This window comes from Cydia fagiglandana, chromosome 8 (assembly GCF_963556715.1).
Source record: "Cydia fagiglandana chromosome 8, ilCydFagi1.1, whole genome shotgun sequence".
Lineage (NCBI taxonomy): Eukaryota > Metazoa > Arthropoda > Insecta > Lepidoptera > Tortricidae > Cydia > Cydia fagiglandana.
Window position 1 is genome coordinate 6,670,149 of NC_085939.1, and position 15,180 is coordinate 6,685,328.

The window sequence follows — 15,180 nt, forward strand, 5'->3', positions numbered from 1 at the left end:
CATAATCACGAGAGCTGTAAGGTGCAAAAATAATTATTCGAGAAAGTCAAAAACGAAAAAAGTTATGGTCGAAATAGTGAAAATAAAATTCAATTTTTTCCGAATTTTTGATTTTGGTGCTCGATAATTTTGGAAACGAAGAATGATATCAAAAATTTGAGAAAAACGGCTCTGGACAATTTAGTCAGCTACAATTTGAGCCTAAAACAAAGACGATCGGGTTAAGGGTTTGCCCTATAGCCTAACCTTAAAATAGTCAAAAAGTCAGAACGACACACTTTTCACATGACATTTAAGACTTCATGTTTCGCAGAGTTCGTTATCGGTGTTTGTTCTGAATTATCGGGATTATGGCGGCAGAATAACTTTTGCACTGCGTTCGCTATCAAAATCGCTGCAGATTTTTCTTGGTCTAACTCTATCTATCCTGTTTGAGACGGGCGTAGATAACGTGTTCACTATTCGTCAATCTATGCATTCTTGTGGTGATGGAAATAGACATAGAGGTAGAGGTAGGTGCTGGCGGCTACTAGCAGATAGATGATGCTGAACCCTGGCAGTACCTAGTGGAGTTCGGGTTTAATACAACATAAGCACGCGCTGTCTTGGTCATCGGACTTGTCTCGATGAGCACTTAGGAGAGTAGTACCCAAGATAGAGCTGATGCTGAGCCCTGGCTGTACCTAAAGGAACTCAGGTTTATTGCAACATAGGCACACGCTGTTTTGATCATCCGACTCGTCTTGATGAGCATTTAGGAGAGTAGTACCCAAGATAGAGCTGATGCTGAACCCTGGTTGTACCCTTGTACCTAGCGAAACTCAGGTTTGGTGCAACATAGGCACGCGCTGTTTTGGACATCCGATTCGTCATGATGATCACATGGTAGAGCATTACCCAAGATAGCTGATGCTGAACCCTGATAGTACCTATTGGAACTCAGGTTTGGTGCAACATAGACAAACGCTATTATGGTCATCTCTCGTCGCGTCAAACTGCTGTCAAGAAAATTTCATATCTTGCAGCAAATGGGCCGCTGCCGATCAAGACTCGAGTGATGATAACGGCGATGTGGCTACCACTTCTCGAGTTGACTACGAATTTGCCGTGTAATAATTTTCTTGTAAGTACTTTGAACATTAATATATCCTGCTTATTAATCGAAAAATGAAATATGTACCTATACTTATGCGCCACGGCGACAATTATTCAAACTTCGATACGCGTGTGGAAATATTGCAATTTATTTGTTCACATGCGTTATGTCCAGGACACTTGTGTTAATCTAAGAATAAAATAATTATCATCCAACGTTGTAGTTTTATTTTGTTACTTTTTCCTTATCCAGACTTTCTCGTCGCTCAGCGACAATATTTTTTCGAATTCCATAGATTCATTTCCAATGTGCTCGATAGTCGTGTGAGGCACGAAATCTGTAATTTTTTTCCGATCCCACGCCGAACCTCAGGATAAAGTGCTCTCGATAACAGATACAAGCATTTCATGACTTTCCAGCACCACAGAACCAGAGATATTGGCACGGCCCCTGTAATACGCATCCCTAGTACTGTCGTCTGCATAGCAATGATTATCATTGATATGCAGCAATAACAGCGTTGTGGATAGCACAGAACCTATAGCGGAACGCCAGCGGTAATGTCCACACTATCGGAACAGTTTCCGATTCCTACGGCTCATATGCGTCTACCGGATAAAAAGATCCATCAATCCAATGATCCATTTGTATAGCATAGGTAGTCCCTCGAGCAGACCTCGATGCTAGACCCGAACGAACGCCTTAGCTATATCCAGCATGACTGCCAATGCCTCACCTTGATACTCGGTGGCCAAAACCCGGCGGTACCCACCGATCGCCGATCAGATCAGGCAAATATAACGAGGTGGCATCGTCATTGAGTGCCAGAAACGGCCCATATAAATCTGTATCTAAAATAGTGACGTCACCTTATATGCATTTTAATATGGCTAATGGCTATGGTGTGTTGTACTAAAAAATTAAAGGCCTCTGATTGGAAAGTACTTTAAAAAGCTATAAGCGAGGTGGATAGGGGCGGCAAATCTGCATAGCCTACGGGCGGCAAATGTCTAAATCCGACACTGTCGGGCGGGGCCAGTTCTTGGATGGGTGACCGTTTTTGGTACACACTTTAAAAAAAATTCGCAAACAAGTTACGCGTCGGATCCTAATGATTTGATATACTGAACTAACGTGAACTAACGAATATCTATCGATTCTAATTGAAAGAAACCATAAAATCAATTATGGGGCGGTAGCGTGAAGTTGACCGCCCCACTTATGTTTTTTTTTTAATACGTAATTTAGTCGGATCCTAACGATTTCACATGCTGAACTAACATGAACTAACGATGAACTAACGACTACATATCGATTCCAATTGATTGAAACCATAAATACAGTTTTGGAGCGGAAGACGGTGTTGCCGCTCCCCTACTTTTAAAAAAAAATTCGTACACAAGTTATGCGTCGGATCCTAACGATTTAATATACTGAACTAACGTGAACTAACGATGAACTAACGATATAGATATGCCATTTGCGGGCACTCGATATGGGGCGGTCAACTTCACGTGAAGTTGACCTCCCCACTTTCGTTTTTAAAAAAAAACCATCTTTTAGTCGGATCCTAACGATTTAATATACTGAACTAACGTGAACTAACGATGAACTAACGATTCTAATTGAAAGAATCCATAAAATCGGTTTTGGGGCGGTAGCGTGAAGTTGACCGCCCCACTTATGTTATTTTTTTAAAATACGTAATGTAGTCGGATCCTAACGATTTCACATGCTGAACTATCATGAACTAACGATGAACTAACGACTACATATCGATTCCAATTGATTGGAACCATAAATACAGTTTTGGAGCGGAAGACGGTGTTGCCGCTCCCCTACTTAAAAAAAAATTCGTACACAAGTTATGCGTCGGATCCTAACGATTTGATATACTGAACTAACGTGAACTAACGATGAACTAACGATATAGATATGCCATTTGCGGGCACTCGATATGGGGCGGTCAACTTCACGTGAAGTTGACCTCCCCACTTTCGTTTTTAAAAAAAAAACATCTTTTAGTCGGATCCTAACGATTTAATATACTGAACTAACGTGAACTAACGATGAACTAACGATTCTAATTGAAAGAATCCATAAAATCGGTTTTGGGGCGGTAGCGTGAAGTTGACCGCCCCACTTATGTTATTTTTTTAAAATACGTAATGTAGTCGGATCCTAACGATTTCACATGCTGAACTATCATGAACTAACGATGAACTAACGACTACATATCGATTCCAATTGATTGGAACCATAAATACAGTTTTGGAGCGGAAGACGGTGTTGCCGCTCCCCTACTTTAAAAAAAAATTCGTACACAAGTTATGCGTCGGATCCTAACGATTTGATATACTGAACTAACGTGAACTAACGATGAACTAACGATATAGATATGCCATTTGCGGGCACTCGATATGGGGCGGTCAACTTCACGTGAAGTTGACCTCCCCACTTTCGTTTTAAAAAAAAAACATCTTTTAGTCGGATCCTAACGATTTAATATACTGAACTAACGTGAACTAACGATGAACTAACGATTCTAATTGAAAGAATCCATAAAATCGATTTTGGGGCGGTAGCGTGAAGTTGACCGCCCCACTTATGTTATTTTTTTAAAATACGTAATGTAGTCGGATCCTAACGATTTCACATGCTGAACTATCATGAACTAACGATGAACTAACGACTACATATCGATTCCAATTGATTGGAACCATAAATACAGTTTTGGAGCGGAAGACGGTGTTGCCGCTCCCCTACTTTAAAAAAAAATTCGTACACAAGTTATGCGTCGGATCCTAACGATTTGATATACTGAACTAACGTGAACTAACGATGAACTAACGATATAGATATGCCATTTGCGGGCACTCGATATGGGGCGGTCAACTTCACGTGAAGTTGACCTCCCCACTTTCGTTTTTAAAAAAAAAACATCTTTTAGTCGGATCCTAACGATTTAATATACTGAACTAACGTGAACTAACGATGAACTAACGATTCTAATTGAAAGAATCCATAAAATCGGTTTTGGGGCGGTAGCGTGAAGTTGACCGCCCCACTTATGTTATTTTTTTAAAATACGTAATGTAGTCGGATCCTAACGATTTCACATGCTGAACTATCATGAACTAACGATGAACTAACGACTACATATCGATTCCAATTGATTGGAACCATAAATACAGTTTTGGAGCGGAAGACGGTGTTGCCGCTCCCCTACTTTAAAAAAAAATTCGTTCACAAGTTATGCGTCGGATCCTAACGATTTGATATACTGAACTAACGTGAACTAACGATGAACTAACGATATAGATATGCCATTTGCGGGCACTCGATATGGGGCGGTCAACTTCACGTGAAGTTGACCTCCCCACTTTCGTTTTTTAAAAAAAAACAGCTTTTAGTCGGATCCTAACGATTTAATATACTGAACTAACGTGAACTAACGATGAACTAACGATTCTAATTGAAAGAATCCATAAAATCGGTTTTGGGGCGGTAGCGTGAAGTTGACCGCCCCACTTATGTTATTTTTTTAAAATACGTAATGTAGTCGGATCCTAACGATTTCACATGCTGAACTATCATGAACTAACGATGAACTAACGACTACATATCGATTCCAATTGATTGGAACCATAAATACAGTTTTGGAGCGGAAGACGGTGTTGCCGCTCCCCTACTTTAAAAAAAAATTCGTACACAAGTTATGCGTCGGATCCTAACGATTTGATATACTGAACTAACGTGAACTAACGATGAACTAACGATATAGATATGCCATTTGCGGGCACTCGATATGGGGCGGTCAACTTCACGTGAAGTTGACCGCCCCACAAAATTGAAAAAAAAAAATACTTAGAATCGGATCCTAACGATTTAAAATACTGAACTAACGTGAACTAACGATTATCTATCGATTCTAATTGATAAAAACCATAAAATCGATTTTGGGGCGGTAGCGTGAAGTTGACCTCCCCACTTTTGTTTTTAAAAAAAATCGATGTTGTAGTCGGATCCTAACGATTTAATATACTGAACTAACGTGAACTAACGATGAACTAACGATATAGATATGCCATTTGCGGGCACTCGATATGGGGCGGTCAACTTCACAATCATAATGTCGTGACAACTTGACAAGCAAAGAGCAAAGTAAGTATAGGTAACTGTTGACAAGTGTGCCCGCTTACGGTAGGTTTGGCAGGTGCGCCCGGATACTCTATACCAGCGGTCGGCAACCTGCGGCCCGCGGGCCGCATGCGGCTCGTGAACCTGTCACTTGCGGCCCGTGTGCCGCCTTGGCTATTTTGTATGTAATAGTGACAAACAACAATGTCTCATAAAGTCATAAATAATAACAAAGTACGGCCCGCGTCACCTCCGTTAACACTATGTGGCCTTTGGCTGCTAAAAGGTTGCCGACCGCTGCTCTATACGAGTAACTAGGTATATCATTTTCCGAATCGTACCTAACAACAATGTCAATGTCTCCAGAGACAATCTAAACTCTTCCAAAAAAAATATTGTTAATACATATAAAAAGGGATATAAAGTAGTCTTGGCTCTTGTCAGTTTTCTCAGCTAGTATTCCTACTATCTCTGTCACTCCAAATGCAACACATCAAGAGATACTGCCCGATTCGAATTTTAAGATACGTTAATTAATAGATCTAGAAACGATATGAATTAGATATATCAGTGTAAAAGGGACGTTTTTGTTTGAAGAAACGTCACATTTGATACCGACATATCTAATTATCGTTTCTAGATCTATTAATTGACGTATCTTAAAGTTCGAATCGGGCCGCTATTGTAATGAAATGATAAACGAATTTCAATGTAGGAACGAGGTAGCCTTCTAGGTGTGCCTGTTCCTACTCCATAAATTCCATATGTTTCAATTAATTACAATTCCTTCACATGGTGTGGTTGTCTTGTCTGTCGCCTTGTATCTCAGGCAGCGCTAGTGCTATGATTATATTTTAGCATTGCCCTGTCCACCACAAAATAGGGCATAAATAATGTAATAAAACCTGACAGAAGAAACAATTATTTATTTATTATTTATTTAATAAAATACACAGGTATTCTTGAAAAAATAGTAATAAATAAATGATTATTATGATGAATGATATATGAATGGTAGAGAATGCCTCAAGGCATTAAGTCCGCCTGTTGTACTTTTTACGTGTTGTTGTGCAATATAGTTTAATATGATGTTTTTATAGTACCACTGAATAGGTATTTTAATGTGAGTATTTAACATCAGGGTTATTTTAGTGAGTAAGCAAAAAAATGTAAAATTTGCATTACTTATTTAAGTGTAGACATATGGACTGGTATATATTAGCCTAAGATCTCTAAATCACTACATTTATTGCAAATAAAGATTTATGATTTAATAATACATAAAATTATGTAATATTTATTATAATGTCAATATCCAGATAGGAAAATTGGGACAATGTTTATATTGGAGAGAAAGGGTCAACCCCTTTCCTCTTAATATATGTTATAGATCCTATGAAATATTATCTCCCTTACAATCACAAAACATATGAGGAGTAATAGGTATACCTATTGGAGTTGCTATATTATATCAAAGTTATTATCAGACATAGAAGTTATTGTGACAAAATAAAGTGATTGACAAAAAGAAATATCAACATATCTGTTATTGATGTTACCTTAACTTTAACATAGATACTTAATAACATAGCTACCGCGAAGTACACAACACGTTCGATATCTTCTTTGATATTTTGTTAGTTTTCTATTCTTTTGGCACTGCATACAGTCAGCAGCAGAAGTCGCTATACACTCCAGGTGCTCAAAGAGAGGTAAACGTTTGAACTGTCAAAAAGTTGTTGACTGTCATGGTAGTATTTACTTGTGAGCGCTCAACGTGTCACAAATATGTTAACAGTCGCTATTCATTAATTTCTACACTTACAACAAGTCATTGATACCTTAGCTGTCAAAAAACCAATGGTATCTAAGCGGCCAACGTGTCAAATATATCTGAACAATATGGAAAAATAGACTTTAAAGCATACAAGTATGGTCGAATATTGAATGAAACATAGCCATGCTAATTTCAGGTAAAGCGTTTTGACAATCATCGAAAGCAGTACAGTCTTGTCATCACATACATCTATCTCACGTTTTGCCCTTCAACCATTTGACAGGAGCCTCTCGGTCACGGGTCAACTTACTGCAAACTATTTCTTTTAACAGAATCGTCAAGACGAATGACACATAGCAAAATCTAACTGAAGCCGAATTTAGAGCCACTTGTCAAGGCACGTTGTGGTCTCAGTAACAGGCGTTTGCTTTTCAAAGTAGAGACCGCGGGTTCAAATCTCAGTCGTACGCACCTAGAGATTACAGCTTTTTATTTCTTTTGGGTTTCATTTTTAGGGTTCCGTACCCAAAGGGTAAAACGGGACCCTATTACTAAGACTTCGCTGTCCGTCCGTCCGTCCGTCCGTCCGTCCGTCTGTCACCAGGCTGTATCTCACGAACCGTGATAGCTAGACAGTTGAAATTTTCACAGATGATGTTCTGTTGCCGCTATAACAACAAATACTAAAAACAGAATAAAATAAAGATTTAAATGGGGCTCCCATACAACAAACGTGATTTTTGACCAAAGTTAAGCAACGTCGGGAGGGGTCAGTACTTGGATGGGTGACCGTTTTCTTTTTGCTTTTTTTGTTTTTTTTTTTTTGCATTATGGTACGGAACCCTTCGTGCGCGAGTCCGACTCGCACTTGCCCGGTTTTTTATTATTAATTTGTGTCTTCAGGTTTTATGTTAATTTCGCATTAGTTTATATAATTTTTGAAGATATGTCAGATGTAGCGTAATATGTACGACTTTCTATCAGGACTTTGTAGGTTTGAACCCGCAGTAAGCGTTACTTAGATTACTCCTGTGCGGAATGCCATTTGATATTTACCTACTGCTACAATAGGTTGGATACAATTATTTTCTCCTTCGTTCTTTGATCGATTCGGGGCATCGTATTTTAGTAGGTACTACACAGGTTGGCCCATTTAGATCGGTCAGTATGGGAAAATCTAAAACTATAAGACATACACCGATCTCTTCTTAGGAACCATGTGATCGATTTTAGTAACAAGAAAAACTGCATTCATACATTTTAAAAAAATGTATGTAAAATGTATTGAAAATAAAAACCGGGCAAGTGCGAGTCGGACTCGCGCACGAAGGGTTCCGTACCATAATGCAAAAAAAAGGCAAAAAAAAAACGGTCACCCATCCAAGTACTGACCCCGCCCGACGTTGCTTAACTTCGGCCAAAAATCACGTTCGTTGTATGGGAGCCCCAGTTAAATCTTTATTTTATTCTGTTTTTATAGTATTTGTTGTTATAGCGGCAACAGAAATACATCATCTGTGAAAATTTCAACTATCTAGCTATCACGGTTCGTGAGATACAGCCTGGTGACAGACGGACGGACGGTCGGATGGATGGACGGACGGACGGATAGCAGAGTCTTAGTAATAGGGTCCCGTTTTACCCTTTGGGTACGGAACCCTAAAAACCCTAAAAATCTTCGAAAACTTACTAAATGAAATTAAAGGACATGAAAACAATGCATTTTATTAATTTTAGACATCATGTTTCATAGTAACATTTATTGCTTAAGACCTACACAATCGATATCTAAATAGAAATAGTCTTAGTTTTATTTTTCAAAACGTTCGGGGTTTGATTCCCGAGCTGAGCACACATTTTTTTTTAATGTATGAATGCAGTGTTTCGTGTTACTTAAATCGATGACATGATTCCTAAGAAAAGATCGGTGTATATCTTATAGTATCAGATTTTCCCATACTGGCCGATCTAAATAGGCCAACCTGTGGCCACCCTGTATAGTATGTTTTAGTACAATAAGCGGGCTAAATAAATGTATTAACATAGGTATATAATATGCTCTACGGTTTGGAAGAACAGCCGCATATGACAGTTAAAATAAAAAAACCAATCGTGCTCGTAGAACCTACTTATTTATTGTCTAAGTTTGACACTTAACGATAAAATACTTCTTTAAGAAAGGAGGTGTCAATTCGTAGTGCTACAGTATTTATTTAAAAGTTAAACAGATAAAATGTTGATGCTTAGTTACCATTGAAATAACAACTGCTTAGCAACTGGTGGCACCCTGGCTGCTGACGTACGTGAATGGCAGTGCGTGTAGGTATTAATGACAGCAGCTTGAATTTGAGTGCTTAGTTACCACTGACGTTTTAACCGTTATTGTCATTGTGATTAAATAAGGGTGTATGTGTTAAAGAAAAACTCAGAAGTTAAGGTATATGTGACGAACTGAAAGCGTACGTGAAAATGACAACTTAGATGTCCTTATTTTTGTGATGATTGAAGTGTATATGTTTTCTTGGACACCTTGCCCGCTCAGGTATATCTGCTGCTGACTGTACTACAGATTACGTTTTTATTTTTAAGTACACTTAATATAGTAACAAAGAAATTATGTACCAGTTAGTAATTTATTTGCATTATTAAAATGTGTCTGTAATTTACAGCAAGTAGAAATTACATCTTTTAACCCGTGGAGCGCCCCAAAATTACCGTGTTATGGAACTCCTATACTAGTTACCAGCATACGTGTGACAGTAGGGCGCTCCGCGGGTTAATTATTAATCTGCTACAGACTTATCAATAACAGATTGATCGATGTTTCATTTTCTCAAACACTTGTTTATGCCACAAAAACTTCTGTCTGGTTATTATTCTTATCAGATAAAAGTAGGGGTTAGTGTACTAACCAGTCAAATCATCTACTCTTCATGAAACATAAAAATGTGTCTTTCCATCCACAATATCTGTTGGAATTTATGATAGAAAGGTCCTCATTGCACATGAAGCGGGAGGACCCTTCTGGAATGGAAAGCCACTAATGATTGAGAATAAAAGAAGTTAGTACAAATACATTCTGTGATGTGATGAAAGTGGAAAAACATGTATAATATGGTTTATCAGTTTATTTCCACAAATATTTGACTGTAAGTGAATTCTAGCCAGTGCCAAATTTATGTGGAGAGACTGTATGGAAAAGTTTATATAGAGAATGTTGTAAAGACTAACTAGAATATTGCACCTATGAACATAAAAACATTACAAATCTGGAATTTGTAATTCTTACACATGCTTCAATGAGTAAGTAATTTTTCATGCATACCTCAACCTATCCACTACAGCTTGGCGCTTGGGTGGCAGGATCATATCCTCCATGGGCTGGAGCATGTTGGGCGGGTGCTGGGGCGAGGCGCCGGGCAGCAGCCCGCCGGCGCCGCCGCCGCCCACCAGGTGCTCCACGGTGAAGGCGGCTCTTGCTTCACCTCTGCTTCATTCTCACCGCCCGCACCTTCCTCCTTGTTCAACGCTCAGGTACTACAACGCAAATGCGCTAACACCATCAAAAAGTAACTATAGTTCGTCCTTATATCCCTGAACACGACTTTCATGATGACACAAACAATCCGAAAGCACTTCCACTTTTCTAGATATTCACAATCCCAACGATATAAAATCGAGAGGTTCACTTGTTGCACTCGTTTTAAACGTTATTGCACATAACACAATAGAGAAACATGTCAAAATGATAAAATGTTTTGAAACAATTTAAGAAGTCATCGTAATCACAGTTTTAAACTATAATCGAGTTTATAAGCGCCAAAACTTATCAAGAATTCATTAGCTAACTTTAAATTTGTCTATATTTTATATTTAGTCCAAAAATATATTGAAAACATCAGAATTTCCCAATTTATAAAGATTCAATAGTGTTTGCGTCCGCTTCAACGACCCTTTTGCCAAACATCAACTGAACTGACTGAACTAATTGAACTGACGCTTGGAGAAGCCATTTTTGAAATTACATTCCATTCATATTCGTAGTTCATTCGAATTGTTTGAGTTACAGGTATAAACTCCGTAAAAAATCAAATCTTTGCATTTTTTTTACTTGTTTAGGCCTCATCACACGAGCCATTTATCAAAGCGCGTTAAAAAGCGTTTGAATGACAGAAATGACAGCGTTTTACACAAAAATAAAACGCTAATTAAATAACTTACCCTATTCGGAACCTAATAATAATATTGAGAGTGGCAACTCTGTTGTCGGTCGTATTGTCCTTTTCTAGCATATACGTCCCTCTCTCTCCCACACTCCCACCACACAGCAGTTTGCTTTTTGGCGGTTGTCGCAAAAACAAATTTCCAACTCATTGTCTCAAAATTATACATATTTACACCAGGCAGGATTAAAACTTTAGGTTCCGAATAGGGTAAGTTATTTAATTAGCGTTTTATTTTTGTGTAAAACGCTGTCATTAAACAACTGTACCGCTATTCGGAACCTAATAATAATATTGAGACGTGTTTGTTATCGCCTGGTGGTGGGAAGACGCCAAGCCAATGTGATTATACATGTACTTATTATGTATATGTAATATTATTATATTATGAGTGTTTAATTAATTATGCAGTACACCCTTTATTTTAACACCTGTGAGGAGAGAGGTATTTAGTAAAGCATACAATTTGATATTCCATTATATTATGATACTAACTTAACATTTTATATACGTACTTAATGTACTTATAAATGTTCAAAAAGAATAAGTGAGTCACCACAAGGGTGCTATACTTAATTACTTAAATGTATGTGAAAACTAGGTAAAAGAAGATGTGATAAGTCAGTCTACTCTTCAAGGAGCATACACATCTGTTATAAGGAGTAATGTAATTCAAGTATGAAAAGATAAAAATAATAAAGTACTAGAGTAGTTTTTATTTATAAGTCGCAATTATTATCAAATTTGATAATAATTATCTATAATAGTAAAGTAATCAGTTGCAGGAATATAACAAGGACAGGACATTTCTTATTTCCAGACTCCCTCGGGCTTAAGTAGACGAATATTTTAATTATTCGTTATATCACTATCACCACAAACAGAGTTAATAAAATTAGGTACTTATTGAAATGTCATAGGGAATCACTAAATTTATTTAATGACTGTAAGCCATATACTTGGTTATAGATTATAGTTATAGCTATAAAATGCATTTAATCCTTTTAAACGCTTTACTAACGAGAACGCAAGTCAGTGTACATAAATAAACCTTGCTTAAAAGTGTGAAGGTTACTATGAGAGCTTAAGCCACAACATTCATGTGTTCACTGCGCTGTGGCACTAGTTATGACGCTTTGTGGTGTTCTTGTGTAGAATTGCTACAGAACTTTATCAATAATATTTGTAGAGTCATTCTAATTAAATTCATGTTTAGCTATCATAACCTTAATTTTACTAAAAAGTTTGTATATATGTAGTAAGAGTAGTTTCTTAGTGGTTTACTTTATCTGGTGCCTACTGGTAGACATAAGCCTTAAAACTTTATTGGTTCTGACCGCTAAAGTGGCATAATTTCTGTAAACTATTCATAGACATTGCTTAATTCTGAATATTCCTTCGAGCAACACTGGCTTCCGACATGTCGGAAGGGAGGGGCCCAAGCGATATCTCGCCGTACAAATCTTTCTGCCATTTTTCGCGGGGGGAAAGGTACACACAGTCGCATTTCTCACACACTTACATACAAAATCCAATCTGTAATGACGACACAAATACATAGAAAATGACACACGTCAAAGACAACTCTTGCAAACCTCGATCTCTTTTTGTGTACGGACGAGTGACTAGTGTCACAACACGCACACTAAGACATTTTCGTTGAAGTATGTCATTGTATTCTGAGAGATGAGAAGTCGGATTTGTCGCACGACCGATCCGCAATTTGTACTGAGCGAGCAAAATCGATAAATCCAACAATTACTTGAGACTAAAATATAATAATTGTATTTAAATGTAATTTAACGTATGATATGTAAAAAAAAATATTACATGTGAAATGTAACACTTTCTTTTTGTAAATTTGATGTCCCCGACCTCTTTTTATAACAAAAAACCGAGCAAACAGGCATTTTTGTGCAGCAGTGTTCACGCGCGCGTCTGGACTCGGTCTAGTGAAAAATCCAAGTGCAACTAGTTTTATTACCCGCGCTAGATTAAATTGACGCGCTAATCTTGTACCTCGGCAGAGGGGAAATAGTGCGAATGCCGCCTCCCTTCCGTGTTGCTCGAAGGAATATTCAGTTTTCTCTATTCAGTGTGTAAATTATAAGGAATCAGATACTTGATTCGAAACCCTAGCTCATCGCATAGGTGCTTTTAACCGAAATACAAATTTATGTGCTTATTTCGTGATTTTACATTATTTGCTGTGGGAAACCAGGGGGTTCTCTACAATTTGCCGGGCGCCTGTGGCCCCAAAGCCAACAGCGCAGAGGCCCTTTAAGAGGGAGCTATTTTATCCAATGCTAGAATCAACACTTTGTCGAATCTATTAGATATTTAGGTATACTTATCCTCCTTATGAACTAAGGATAATTGTTACTTGTTTATATTTCAATAATAGCAAGATTGTAAATTATTTTATATTCTGAAATATAATATTACTTAATTTGGGCCAGTGTACTTTTGTATACTATATCTTTGGCCTACTACCTACTATAGGTTAGTCTAATAACATCCCGCCTCCTGGGAGGCAATATACAGAGTTCTTGGATATATATTCACCATATCGCTAAGTGTGTGGACCTAGTTTTCCGACACTTGACTGCATGAAATTATTGTGTACATTTTTTACAGGTCTCGAGCAAGGAGGGTACCTATATATAGGTTGACGTCCTTAACTTGTGGATTTGGTAATAGGAGCAAGACACAGACGGGGTGTAAATTAATTGATCCACCATGTTTCAAGAGATTCATGTGCATTGATGCCTTCAAGTTACACTGTACAGACAGACTATATAACTCTTTTGCAGAGTTTTGCCAACATATTATAATAAATGACTGCATTTGTTTGGGTGTACTTGTTCCACGACAAAAACATATTTATATATATTACAATGTATTTTTGAAAAGTACTCGCCTTTCAAAATAGCTTCGCCTTTTCGCAAGGCTTGCTGCTGTTTCACATTGTGCAAAGCAAACAGTATCGCAATGCTATAATTTTGTATAAATTGAGAACTAGAGGGTCATGCCCTAGACGTGACCGCCCAGAAGTTATACTAGAATCGTTCTTGCAAACCATTAAGTCACTGTTTATTAAAAACCTTATGACTGGGTACATTACATTCCACGGTGGGTACATTTGTTAAACGTATAGTATCAAACTATGACGAATAATGATAAGTGAATTAAGTGATAACAATATTTGGTCCGTGCATTAAGCACGTGCCCTTGAGATTAGTGCATGGGTAGTTTAAAATAAACTTAATCTGTGCATAGGAGCACTTACGATCAAGGTGATTCGAATCCTCAAGGTTCACAAGGCAGACATAAGGGTGTAAAATAAAGCATTCATAAACGCCCCGTTAGGTCAGTTTTGTATATTTTTATTTCCAACATGCTTGTGCAGCACATGACAATTTTCCTATACCATGCCAGTCAGGGATATAATAATTAAATAGGTAACCTTGGTTATGTCGTGTATCTACATAGGTAGGTACTCGTAAAAATGTTAACTGAAAGACTATAGTGCTCTCGAGGCAAATATAATTTATATTATTTTCTAGTCTGTCATAGCAGGCATAGACTTCAAAAGTTTTTAGATATTCATAGGGCCGCTAAACGGAACCCTTTGTACACCTTGAGCAGGCTGTTTGTGCTCTTGTAATTTTATTTTCACACCATGAGTGATATTAAACATAGCTTATTTCAGAATTGAACCGTAAGCTATGTCGTGTCGTGAGCTTAAGTGAGCCTGATTTAATTAGAGTCCACAGATTATCTGGACCTTGGAGGATTGACCACACCTTATTCTAAATATCAATATTCTGCCTGGGCTTATGGTCGAATTTAGGTGACTAAATCTCTTAGTATTATCCATGCCACCCACGTTATGAGGCTTAGCGTCTCCAGACTACAATTTTATATTAGGGTGCAAAGATTTT

At 37.7% G+C, this 15,180-nt stretch overlaps 1 protein-coding gene across 1 annotated transcript in view; it reads right to left on the reverse strand.

Moving 5' to 3' along the window:
• Window positions 1–11,001, reverse strand: part of LOC134666541 (neurogenic protein mastermind-like) — a 72,425-nt gene extending 61,424 nt beyond the window's left edge. Inside the window, exon 1 of the mRNA XM_063523735.1 lies at window positions 10,339–11,001. Within this exon, the coding sequence (XP_063379805.1) occupies window positions 10,339–10,403 (65 nt within the window). The 5' untranslated portion in view covers window positions 10,404–11,001. The remainder of the gene's footprint in view (window positions 1–10,338) is intronic.
• Window positions 11,002–15,180: the final 4,179 nt, after the last annotated feature.